This window comes from Haemorhous mexicanus, chromosome 22 (assembly GCF_027477595.1).
Source record: "Haemorhous mexicanus isolate bHaeMex1 chromosome 22, bHaeMex1.pri, whole genome shotgun sequence".
In the NCBI taxonomy this organism is placed as follows: domain Eukaryota; kingdom Metazoa; phylum Chordata; class Aves; order Passeriformes; family Fringillidae; genus Haemorhous; species Haemorhous mexicanus.
In genome coordinates this window covers 659113-671500 of record NC_082362.1, presented here as the reverse complement: position 1 = coordinate 671500, position 12388 = coordinate 659113, and the positions used below count along the sequence as shown (strand labels likewise).

Below are 12388 nucleotides of genomic sequence, written 5' to 3'. Positions count from 1 at the left end.
AAAGGTTGATAGTAAAACACTAAAGACTGTGGACTGTAGTTATGGAGTTTGTACGTGTGTGTAGATCAATTTTCCAATGTATATTTTTCATATTTACTAGAATATATATAAAATGAATATATATATATATATATATATATATATACACACACAAAATAAATAGAATATATAACATATATTAGAATAAATGTTCAGAATAAATGTTCTTAAGGACAAAGAAATCAGTCTTCAAATTACTTGGGTAAGAATACATTTCTGGAATTTATTTTACTGTGCAACTTTTGAAATGTTAAATCAAAGGAAGCCATAGCATACTGAGCACAGATTCTAGGAGTCTGGTGGCTGTGTTCAGATCCTCGAGCCCCCACCATGGGGTTGTTCAGCCCCCAGCCCTCTCAGTGGCTATGCTGGTTCTGCAGCTCCCCTGCCACAGCAGCAGCACCTTCCAGGGGAGCCCAGGGAGCAGGGGAGAGCAGGGCAGACTGCAGGAATGAACCAGAGGCTTCTGGACTTCTGGAATGAAGGCTATAAATTTGAAAATTGATCCAATTGAGAAAAGGGAAAGCATTGTGGGTCACAAATATCTATTACAAAGAAGCCCTGAACATGAAACAGCAGTTCTGCAATTCAAGTGAGGTTCCAGGGCAGCAGCATAGTGGGTGTCCTCATCAGTGCAGTGGTTTGTTCTTCAAAAGTCTTTTGCTTGACTTCACCAGAATTTATCTTTGTTAACGAGTCTATGTTTATCTTTGAAGAATGTCCTTGCCAGGACAAAAAGAGATTTTTTATTATTATGAAAAGACTGGGAAATAGCTCCACTTTTTTTGCCAGAGAGCTTTTTGCAGCCCTGAGTTTCACTTGATGAATGAGAAAAACTATGGTGACTTTTGGAATTGGCCCCACCTCCAAGGTGCCTTATTAAAGAGAATGACAGGACTTACTCTAAATGCTTTATATCATTCCAGTGGAAAGTGCTTCTTACTTGGAGGGCCTGGCTTATCAGATATCAAAAGATCTGAAGCAAAAATGCAAGGGCTTCCTTTTCTACTACAGCATCATGCTTATCCTTTTTTTCCCCCTCACAAAGGACAAGCAAAGCAAGTTATGCTTATGTGTGTTGAAAAAGGTGACCTACCCAAGCTTGATCATCCAGTTTCCTGCCTTGCAAATATCAACCTTTGTCTTTTATTCATGATTTCTTTTTAAAATATAAGCTTATCCAAGTTTATCCAACCATATCCAACTTGGCCAGGCTATGGCTAGGATAATGTGTTGGTGTAAGGATGGTTATAGCCAGCAGCCAGTCATGCAGTGATATTCCAATATTTATTTTTCACCCAGTCCACCTTTGTCCTCTCACTTTCATCATGAGCTTCTTTTTCATCCAGGACCTAAGGATCAGAGTGGTGGAAGTCACAATCACAAAACTTATCTCAGAATGGATGTTTGAGATAGAAACATATTCCAAAGCTTTTGATTTAGTCATGGCAGTCCCTGAAAAGGGCTGGTTGTCAATGAAAATCCCATCTTCCCTTTCACCACTTTGGCTAAATATGACCATTTTTACTCTTGAGCTCAAGTGACTAGCAATCCATCAGTCTTTTGAGTCCTGACTTCTGAATCTTTTGTCCCTTTTTGTTGTTTTACTGCTGCCCCTGTCCCATTCTTGTCTTTCCTAGCTAGAGATACTGAAAGAATTTAAATTGCACTTGGAGCATTTTTTCCAGTTTGAAATGCATGTGAGATCCTGTACTGCATCCCAGAAGATGATCTGTCTTACCGCAGGTGCGAGCTGAGGTCCCTGAGAAGAGGCAGAAGAAGTTTGCAATGTGGATGGGTTTGATTTTGGCAGGATGAGCTCATCCATTCCTGGACAGTTGAATTGGGAACCAGGATCTTACCTAAAATCCTGGCTGTTTCAGACAATAATCAACCAATGGAGCAGAAGAGAAACGCCTTGTTTGTGGTTTAAAAAACATAGCTGAAAAAAAAAAAAAGAAAGGAACTACATTTAAACCCAGACAACAAAAATATAAAAGTGGCTTGCCTTTAATGGAAGGACTTTGCTTAACTTCACCTCTAAACTTCTCCAATTCCAGCTTTTCTCTTCCCCTCCCTTTGCCCCCCTCCACAGGTGATGGCTGTCTGCAGGCTGGCACATCTGCATGGTTCACAGCAGGTCTTGACTTCCCTCATAGTGATCCTGTGGCTTCCTGTTTTCATTAATTCATCTATGGAATTAGCTTTTTATTAACCATTACCTCAGCCAGAAAGTCTGAGGATAATCAGGCACTGAGGACTAATCCTTCATTCCTAAATCTCTTCCAAAATAAACCTGTACTTTAACTATACCAAAGTTTCTCTTCATCATATATGAATGACTCATCTTTGTCAAAAGAAATTACCTTTCCAGTGTCCTTTAACTCTGATTTATCTCCAGAAGAAGGAGCAGGACAGTCACTGGTTGTAAAAATGGGATTAGTTGTTTCCCTTGGGTAGGACTTGCTGGTTTTGAAACTTCTCCTTGTCTTCTTTCTGCTTTGAAGGTTGTTTGATCTCTATGAATTCTACTAAGAAAAAGGCCATTGGAGGTGACTGTGTCCTGTCAGCTTGTGATCACAGGAGAACATTTCAGCAGCTTTCAGACCTACTCTGTAATGGCAAAAGCATCCTTGGGAGTCATCCCCCTGTAGACCTGGACAAACCCTTGAAGAGGAAGAAAATGTTTTTGGCAGGTAACTGAGTGCAGGTGAGTTCATGGTGATGAAGTGGAAGCTTTTAGAAGTTGTATTAATCTTATACAGAAGAGTATTTTGAGATTTGCCACTGAAGGCAAAAAATTTCGTTGAAAATTTATATAAATGGTCAGATTGTTTCTGATAAACAGATATTAAGTTTCTGTTTTCTGTGGAAATTATAATTTGATAACATTTGGTTGCTATAAAGCATCCTCACAGGCTTATATTTGGTGGTGCCTGAGAAGTTGCAATTCCATTTTATGTACCTGTGCCTGCTGTTCCTGTACATAAGGTTTGGAGTGCCCTGTGCAGTGGTGCAGTGCTGGGTGTCCCTGACACAGCACCAAATGCAGACTCCAGGAGAGTGCTCGTCCCTGTGCTGGTGCTGGAGCTGGTGGGATCTCCCTCAGCCTCCCTTCCTCGTCTGCAGTGTTGGCCAGCCCCAAACACTGCCAGCTTGGATAGCTCCTGAGCTGCAGATGCCAAACTACATCACAGAATCATGGAATGGTTTGAGCTGGAGGAGGCCCTAAAGTTCATCTCATCCCACCCCAGCCATGGCAGGGACACCTCCCACTGTCCCAGGCTGCTCCAAGCCCCGTCCAACCTGGCCTTGGGCACTGCCAGGGATTCAGGGGCAGCCACAGCTGCTCTGGGCACCCTGTGCCAGGGCCTCCCTACCTTGACAGCCAAGAATTCATTCCTAATATCCCACCTAACCCTGCCCTCTGGCAGTGGGAAGCCATTCCCCCTCATCCTGTCCCTCCATCCCTTATCAATACTCTTGCTCCATCTTTCCTGTGGGCTCCTTCAGATACTGGGCATTTTCTCTGTTGCTGAACCGGTTTGGAGTTTGGGGCCCAAATTTCCTTGCTGGGAACTGAAGGATCAGGTGTGTGAGCCCCCTGTTTTGGGGGGAGATAGTTTGGTTTTTAGACTCCATGTCTTGGGTAACTAGTGAGAAGGCTGATAGTGGTCCTGGACATGAGCTGACTCAATGACTGGAGCTTATTCTGTGTTGAAGGGCAATTCAGGGACTATTAGCCCTTTTGTTTGACAGATTCTCTCTTTTTTTCAGAAATACCCTTTCTCTAACTCTTCTCTTCTTCCCAAACTGAAGTATTCAGTTACTATATTTGCACAGGTCTTTAGGAATATTGTTACATAACACTGTAAAATAATGTGAATGTAATTCTACTAATATGATACACATATTATCTATCTATCTATCTATCTATATATATATATATATTTAACACTGAGCAGACTCACAGAATCACAGAATTAGTAAAGTTGGAAGGAACTTGGGACACTGATTTCATCTGGTGGGACTTATGAGTGGGACACATCTGGTGCCACCTCCCTGCTCAGGCAGGGCCATCCCAGAGCACAGGGCACAGCATTGTGTGCACAGGGCTCTGCAGTATCCCCGCTGAGGGAGACTCCAGCCCCTCCCTGGGCAGCCTGTTCAGGGCTGGGCACTGCCCAGGGCAGGAGTTGTGCCTCCTGGGCAGGGGCAGTTCTGGGCTCAGTCCCTGCCCAGGGACAGAGCCTGGTCCCTGCTTTGCCCCTCCCTGCACACAGGGACAGGGGATACTGCAGAGCCCTGTGCACACAATGCTGTACCCTGTGCTCTGGGATTCCCTGCCTGAGCAGGGAGGTGGCACCAGTGACCCTCTGTTGTCCCTTTCAGCCTGACCCATTCGGGGATTCTGGCTTACTTCTTCCGGACAGTTTGATGGCTGAGGGCACAGTTCAGACTGTGAGGCCATGTACTCTAAGTTGGTGAATTCTAATTTTCTGACTTTGTGTTTTCTTAATTTTGTACGAGCCTGAGTTTCAAGCTGGCACCCTCAGTCCTGAGTTACTAATGTATTATGTAACGTATCCAGGTAGTGTTCACCTCAGCTTAGATGCCCTTTTGGAGTGGACAAGAATAGTTATTCTTTTACGCTGAAGTGATTACAGGGAAATATTGAGGGATGTTTGGCCTTCCTTCCTTCCTTCCTTCCTTCCTTCCTTCCTTCCTTCCTTCCTTCCTTCCTTCCTTCCTTCCTTCCTTCCTTCCTTCCTTCCTTCCTTCCTTCCTTCCTTCCTTCCTTCCTTCCTTCCTTCCTTCCTTCCTTCCTTCCTTCCTTCCGCCACTTCCGCCACTTCCTTCCGCCACTTCCGCCACTTCCTTCCGCCACTTCCGCCACTTCCTTCCGCCACTTCCTTCTGCCACTTCCGCCACTTCCTTCTGCCACTTCCTTCCGCCACTTCAGCCACTTCCTTCCGCCACTTCCTTCCGCCACCTCCTTCCTTTTTTTGGGGGGGGGGGGGGGGGTTTGTTTTGTTTTGTTTTGTTTTTTTAAAGGAGAACATCAGTGTGATCTGGGAATATTCAGACACTCAGCATCTGACAGAATCTTTAGAAGGAACAGATTCAGTTGGAAAACCTAGCAGAAACAATTTCCTCTCCCTTGGTAAAAAAGGGATTTGACTTTTTTTAAGAGATTGCCAAGAAGACTACTTTGAGACTATTAAAGAAAGGGGAGATAGGAATAGTTTAGGTATTGGTGGCAGTGTGAATCCTGAAATATTACAGTTAAAATATTACACTTGTACAGCCTCTTAGTGTTCTTACCAACACACTTCTGCAGAGATGCTTACACTAATTCCTCTTCCATGGAAAAGGTCTTAATTAAATTAGTAGTTAAAACCTTAAGTTCTGGGAGTTGTCAGAAACCTGGAAGTCACAATTTGGAGCTGATGTCCACAGATGTGTTTGCTGAAGGTAACAGTGCTCTAAAGGAAACACTGAGTAATGAGATGACTCTGGAAGTAAATGGGACAAAACCCACCAAACTGATGAAGTTGATGTAGAAGTCCAAATATTTCATCTCAAATCACAAAATAAATGTTGTACCTGCCTGCTGGTATCTATGCTGACGTACATGATAAAAACCAGCAGCAGAACATCTCAGGGCAATCAATCCTCTAATCTAGTAATGAAAAGAGAAACCTAAATGTCCACAGATTAGTGAGACATAAGAGGACGCCAGGAGCCCTCTGGATACATTTTAGAGCCAAAGTTAGTGGCACCTTCAGCCTTGTAGCTGAAGGTAACCTCTCCCTCCCAGCTGTGCATCCAGGAGCTGGTGGTGGAGTTGGAAGAGCTGTTGCTCACTTCAAAGGGGAGTTTGTAGATTCCAGATAATGGTGCTAGTTAATAATTCAGCCCATAACGCCCATCAGTTTGAAACATTTAAGGAAGAATGAGGTGTCTTTGTCAGTACAGAGAAAGAACAAGGGCTGCAGCTCTTTGCCTCAGATGTGAATGTCTCTGCTGAGAGATTAAAGCTCTCCTGGGTGCTATTCCCAGGGCTACTGTGGGGACTTAAGGGCGCGTGTTCACTTTCTTGACCAGACATTGGAAATATCCTCACATTGCCCCAAATTAGGGTAATTTACAAAAAAAACCCAAAACAAATAGCCTCTTGTTTGTGCTCTTTGTCACACCTCGAGTTTTCTGTAGGATCTTAGCACCAGCCTTAGCAATGCTGAGGCAGTTGAGCCCTCCATGGATCAGGGAAGGTGTGTGTGTCCCATGTGAGACATTCCTGCAGGTCCTGCCAGCCTTTAGATTAATTAACGGTGGGCAGCTGGCATTCATGGAAGGGAAGGCAAAGATCTTGGAGCATGGGAGGATTTTGCTGGTAATTTGTTTTGTTGTTGTTGTTTTATATTTAAAGCTTGAAGAACTAGAAGGATTCCTGTACTTTGAACTGCAGGCCTCAAATTCCCAAGTTGGAGCTGTATTTTTTAGTCCCTGATAGGAGCACACCCGCCATGTGTGTGCCAGGGGACACACACAAGGCCCCAGATTTACTCAGCATTCCCGCTTCTTCCTAGATCTCCATCTGTTGGCAGATGTGCCTTTCAAGTGGGGGTGCTTTGGAAAGGAAGGAACAAGAGAGAGCATGTGAAAATGTGCAGCAGCTGCCAGCTGGGCTCCCTATGTATATAGTTATATTTATATATGTGCACAGCTATATTTATATATGTGTATGTAGCTATAGTTATATATATGTCTATAGTTATAGGATAGTTATGTTTTTATATATAGTTATATTGATATATGTGTATAGTTATATGTGTATATAGTTAGATGTACATATATAGTTATATGTATATAGTTGTAGAGATATTGATATTTCATAGGTGTATTGATATTTAGGTAAGTATATAGATATTTACATACATAACTTGACCTTTTATACTGAAACTGCAGTAATTTTTTTAATAGAAATGGGTGCTGAGTTGCATTTTCTCTGTGTTTTAAATTGCAGATGATCGAGTGTTGTAGTTGAAAACATGCTTCGTGTTTCAGTAGTTGTTGGCTGTCACGACAAATAACTCTCAGCACAGCGACAAGCTTACAAAAGAGGGGACCGACTCCTCGTTGGCATCATTTATTCATTTCCGTGAGTGACTCCAGCGGTGTCACAACCCTGCTTGCTGACTAGTTCGCTTTCCTGGGGCCCCTTTTCCAGGAGCAGCGGGTGCGACCCCCGGCCCGCTGCGGGTCCCGGTCCGCGGTGTTCCCGGTGGGTTCCCCAGTGCCCTCCCACATCCTCGCTCCGGCCCGAGCCCGCGGCTCCGGCCCGCAGCATCCTCCACCTCCGCGCGGAGCCCGAGCGGCGGAACTCCAGACCTCTGACATCAGCCCGACCTGGAACCTCCCCGAGCCCGAGCCGGAGCGCGGGGGCGATGGGCAGCGCCCCGCGGGGCAGCGCGGCCGGCCCGGAGCCGCGGCGGGCCGAGCCCGGCCGGGTGTCTCCCGCCCGCGCGGGCCCACGCGCTGCAGGCGGGCGGCGGGGCGGGAGGGGGAGCCCGCGGCCCGGCCGGGGGCGGCGGCTCGGCTGCTCCACCCGCCCATGTCCGCAGGTACGAGCGCCCGGCCGGCCCGGGGCTCCCCCGCCCGCCCGCCGGGACCTTCCGCCGCTGCTGCCAGAACCGCGCTCCGGCCCCCGCCCCGCCGCCCGCGCCCCCGGCAGCGGCTCCGCCGCCGGGTCGCTACCCATGTCCCAGCTCTGCTCGCCGTCCGCGCTCGCTGCCGGCACGGCCGGTGCCCGCCTCCGCTGCGGGGACGCCGCGCTTTGGAAACCTTCCCGGAGCGCGCGGGGGTGCTGGCGCAGGTCGGGCGATTACATGCGGAGACTTCACTTTCAGCCATGCCTGCCTCGGGAGCTCTCTGTCTGCTGTAATTTTCTCCCTTTGATCTCCCTCGATCCTTTTTCGGGCTGTGGAGCTCCGCTTTTACCTACCTGCCTGCACCGTGTGTGCGAGAGAGAGTATTCCTCTTATTCCTCTTTTTTAAATTCTTTTTTTGGTTAGAAACTCCAATTCTATTTTTTTAAAGACCGAACCCAAACATCATCAGAGCCACACGGTTTTGTTAAGCTACTGGAAATAACTGGGATTTACAGCAGGATTCCCTCCCGGCCCGGCCCCTGCGGACTCCAGCAGGCTTACTGCCTTACAGGTTTGCAAAGTTTTTTTTTTTCTTGTATACCTTTTTCTTTCCAGAGCCATACGATCACTGGAGCTTCAGTTTAATCGAAGTCGATGCGTTTCATGTGACCTTTGGGCAGACCGTGGAGCTTTCTATTTTATTTTGTGGGGCCTTGAGTCAGGATCTTCTTAACGTGTGCTTGGAAGTGGTCATACCGGAACTGGGGCACGCACAGAAATAGTGCGAGAGAAACCAGATACGCCGTAACTTTCTGTCTGATACCTGTTGAGCTTCGCGACTAAACTTTGGCAGTGTTTGGGGGCCTTTTTATTTCCTGGGAACTTCCAGCCATGAAGAGGAGCTCTGTGTTCTATTAATTATATTTGAGAACTCTACGCGTTGTCAGACTGTGAACATGGATTTCTAAGGGAAAAGTAAAGCCGATCTCCAAACTTGATGAAGCACTTCTGGCATGAGGAAGATGGAAGGGATCATCTTCGTTTGGAAGGGAACAGTATTGGAGCAAGCTTTCTTATCACCGTAAATTCAAGGAATACTGCCTGCCTAATTTCTGAGAGGGATACAAATAAGTGCAGATAACATTCAAGTTGTGCATATGCTATGGGAAATGATATCAAGAAGGTGAGGTGTCTCTCGAGGGTATTTGGGATGGATGTTTTGAAGCTGTGGGTCTTCATAACTCTTGACCAGGAGACAGGAGGCCTCCACATCCGCGGGGACCCCTCCCCGTGCCTCATCTCGGTGGGACCGAGGAATTCCTAATGCTCCCTGTGCACCCAGACTGACTTCTTGCTTGCAACCTGTTTCACTGATCCTTCTGGATTTATCTGCCGGAGGAGAGACTCACAATTTAGGATTTTTTTTTTCCTGTTTGTTTGTTTAAAATATGCCTCCGAGCTCCCGGCGGCCTCTGAGCACGTGGCACGGGGCAAGAGGAGCGGCGATGGCGAGAGCCGGCGTCGCCGGGGAGCCGCGCTGGCGGTGACCGAGCCCCGCTCTGCGGCCCCTGGGTCTGTCCGCAGCCGGCTCGGAGCCCGGGAGCGGTGCCGCGGGCCGGGCCCGCCGCCGTGAGGACGCGTTCCCGAGCGGTATGAGCGGCCGGAGCCCGCTGCTGGTAGCATGAGTGCTGGCCCCCAGGTGCAGCTGGCTGTCCTCTGGCCTTGGCTGCTCATGGCGACCCTGCAGGCAGGACTGGGCCACACCGGGCTGGCGCTGGCGGCGGCCGTGGAGTCGGAGCGGGCGGCGGCGCAGAAAGCCATCATCAGGGTCATCCCGCTCAAAGTGGATCCCATCATCCTGGAAGGGGAGTTCGCCAACGTCGCCGAGGTGACTCCGGCCGAAGGGAAACTGCTCCAGGTAAATGCAGCGGTGCCTGGTCGCGTTCCGGCGGCCTCGCCACCCGCCCCAGCCAGTCCCCTTTTCCCTCCTGGCTGCCTCGGCTCCCCGAGCGGTGCCTTGGGTTCCGTGTCCCGGCGTGGATTTGTAGCGCGCTCCGTGCGCTGGTCCCGCGGGTTTTGGTCACAGGGGCCGAGGTGACGGCATCGTGCAAAGGGCTGAGCCTTCCTTCGGGGCCGAGCTGTGGCTGCGCCTGATTACTGCTGAATTGTGGATGTGGTCGGCTGATTCCATAGAGATTATTTCGTATCTTAATTGATGTTATAAAGCTGAGTGTGTCAAGTCACAAGTCGGGATGTGAAACATCTGACAGAAGGCAGGATTAGCATTTTTTTCTCTGAAATTCATGAGGTTTTCCACACACTCTGCCGAGGTCAGGGCTCTGTTTCAGCCCTGCATCCCATCGTGGCTGTGCCTACCAGAATCCCTGGCCCTGCTCGTTGTTGCTTGTACCTAAAGGGTGAATGTTACCTATGCAGGAACTCCAGTGGTGTCACCACCAGGTATTTTTATAGATGAATTACTGATGTTCTCTGACCTTTATTAAGGATAATCTATTAAGGCCACAGGTATCTCCACACCTGGGCAGGAGGTACATGTGCTGCACAGCCAGAGCTGAGCCATTCACTGAACAGACTCATCTCCTGCACACACTGAGTTTGGAGTTCAGTTTCCTGAGACCTGGTGTGCATTCTCTCCATTCTGTGGCTCATCTGCTTGGCAGTTGTGTGCTTTATTCTTGAGAACAAAAAAAAAAAAATTACAAAATAGTCTGCATTAATATTAAGTCTTAATTTTCTCCTGGACTTTTCCAGACCTTTCCAAATGGGGTATGTTGAAATCTTAATTACATTTAGTCTGAAAATGTAAATAAAAGTAATAAATTTTGTGTAGTTTGAGAAGGACAGTTGAGCCAGCTTTAGAACGTGGCCACCTGTCTGAAAGTGAACATGGACAATTTGTGACATGAATGAAGCCTGCTTTTCCATGCCTTTTGAACTCCTCAGAATGAAATCTCTGCTATAAAATTATATTACCGGGCTAAAAAGAAATCTGAGACAAATGCACTCAAGGTTCTCTTCTGTTGTGAGGCAATGTCCAGGAAAGTCAATATTTATTCCTTACTAAAGCTACAGTGGTGTTGCAACCGAGCACAAAGTATAGAGTAGGACCTTTTGGAAATGCGAGGATGATAACCTCTCCTGAGGGATGTGTGGAGGTTTCTAACCAATGCAGCAATACCAAGTGGGAATTTTGTGCCATCTGTGCCATCACAGCAGTACCAACCAGGTGTTTGGAATAAAAAGCTGTGAATGGTGTCCAGTTTCATCTTTTAAAAGTCATCCTCCAAATGGAGAGGGCTGGGGAAACTCTAATCCAGCCTGTTGAGTTTGGGCACAACTGACACTGACCTGCCCTGCATGTGTTTTCAGGCCTTGACTCTGCCACTCTGTGTGCTCAGGTGAGCTCCCACTCCACATCCCACTGGATCCAGTGCGGGAAGTTTTAGCTGGCAGCACTGAGACAGGGGGTCAGGCTGTGCCTCCTGCAGCAGGATGTTTGCCTGGTGCCAGGCACTGTGCTCTGGGAGGGCTTAGCCAAGTGTACCTGTGACCTCTCCTGCAGATCTCATGCTGTGGTTTCTAATTCTGCTGCTAAATATTGAAACTTGGCCTATAAAATGACGTTTAGAATTGTTCGGGTCCTGATTCTGCAGTGGGTTCTTACCTCTGGAAAGAAAAAATGGGAAATGGAGATGTAATTCTCCAGGTACAAAAGAAGTAAATTAGTGGGATGTATACTTTGTAGTTTGCTTTTAAATAGTGGGATATTAAACAGACCAGATTCAGGCTTTATTGGGACGTCTCATTTTGCACATGGTTGTCAACATCCCAATCTTGCAAAAACTTTAGGTCACACGCTGAACTTTGATGTCACTGGAACTCCTACTTAATAAATAAACTTATGGCTGTGCATGCATACCTGCACAACTGCTTCTCCAAATGTAGTGTAGGAACATAACATGGTACATTTACAGTTATTGAGTCAAGAAGTGGTGTTTTTACAGCATTTTTGGATAGGTGTTTGTTATATCAGACTCTGTAAGGTGCAGTCAGCCTGTCCAGGAGAACACCAACTGCAGAACTTAGCTTGGAAGAGAGGCATGGATGGCCCAGTCCTGTTTCCAAAGCAATGCTCTCTTCTTTCAGAGGTGGAATAGGATTGCCCAGGGATCAGTGGTACAGAGTTGGCCCTGGAGGCAAGTCAGGTTCTCTTTATTATGACTTATAATTATCTTCATAGTGCTCTCGTCAATATATTTTTAGAAGTGCATTCTTAATTTAATGCAGAAAATCCTGCATGAAAGTGATGGAGCCTCACCAAAGGTACTTCTACCAGAATGTTTTCCTGGTTTCGTTTCTCCTTGCCCTATTTTCCAGGATGATCTAGAGAAATGGACTTTGACTGTGGTGTGTTACATCTTAAAAACCAACTTTAGCAATATCCTCTTTACGTACAATAAAAGAGCACCAGTGTTGAATTCCCCCTCACAGCCTTTGCCCCTGTGAGTGGTTTTGTGGGAAATCTCTGTATTTCTATTGTTGCCCAGTGTTGCTTGCCCAGTGGGCAAGCAGGAAGATGCCAGGTAGCCGCCAGCCCTGCCAGTGTAAGCCAGCAGTGTTCCTCTGGCACTCCAATGCTGCTGCTGCTGCTGTGTGATGCAAAGGGAGAGGAA

The 12388-nt window shown here is 47.2% G+C and overlaps 1 protein-coding gene across 2 annotated transcripts in view; it reads left to right on the top strand.

The window, feature by feature from the left end:
- The first annotated feature begins 8048 nt into the window (after window positions 1-8048).
- Window positions 8049-12388, top strand: part of RNF43 (ring finger protein 43) — a 60304-nt gene continuing 55964 nt past the window's right edge. For both annotated transcript variants that reach the window (XR_009489135.1, XM_059865662.1), the window contains exon 1: window positions 8049-9612. Coding sequence is in view for 1 of the 2 variants with exons in the window: in XM_059865662.1 (XP_059721645.1) it covers window positions 9376-9612 (237 nt within the window). In the remaining variant the exon portion in view is untranslated. The remainder of the gene's footprint in view (window positions 9613-12388) is intronic.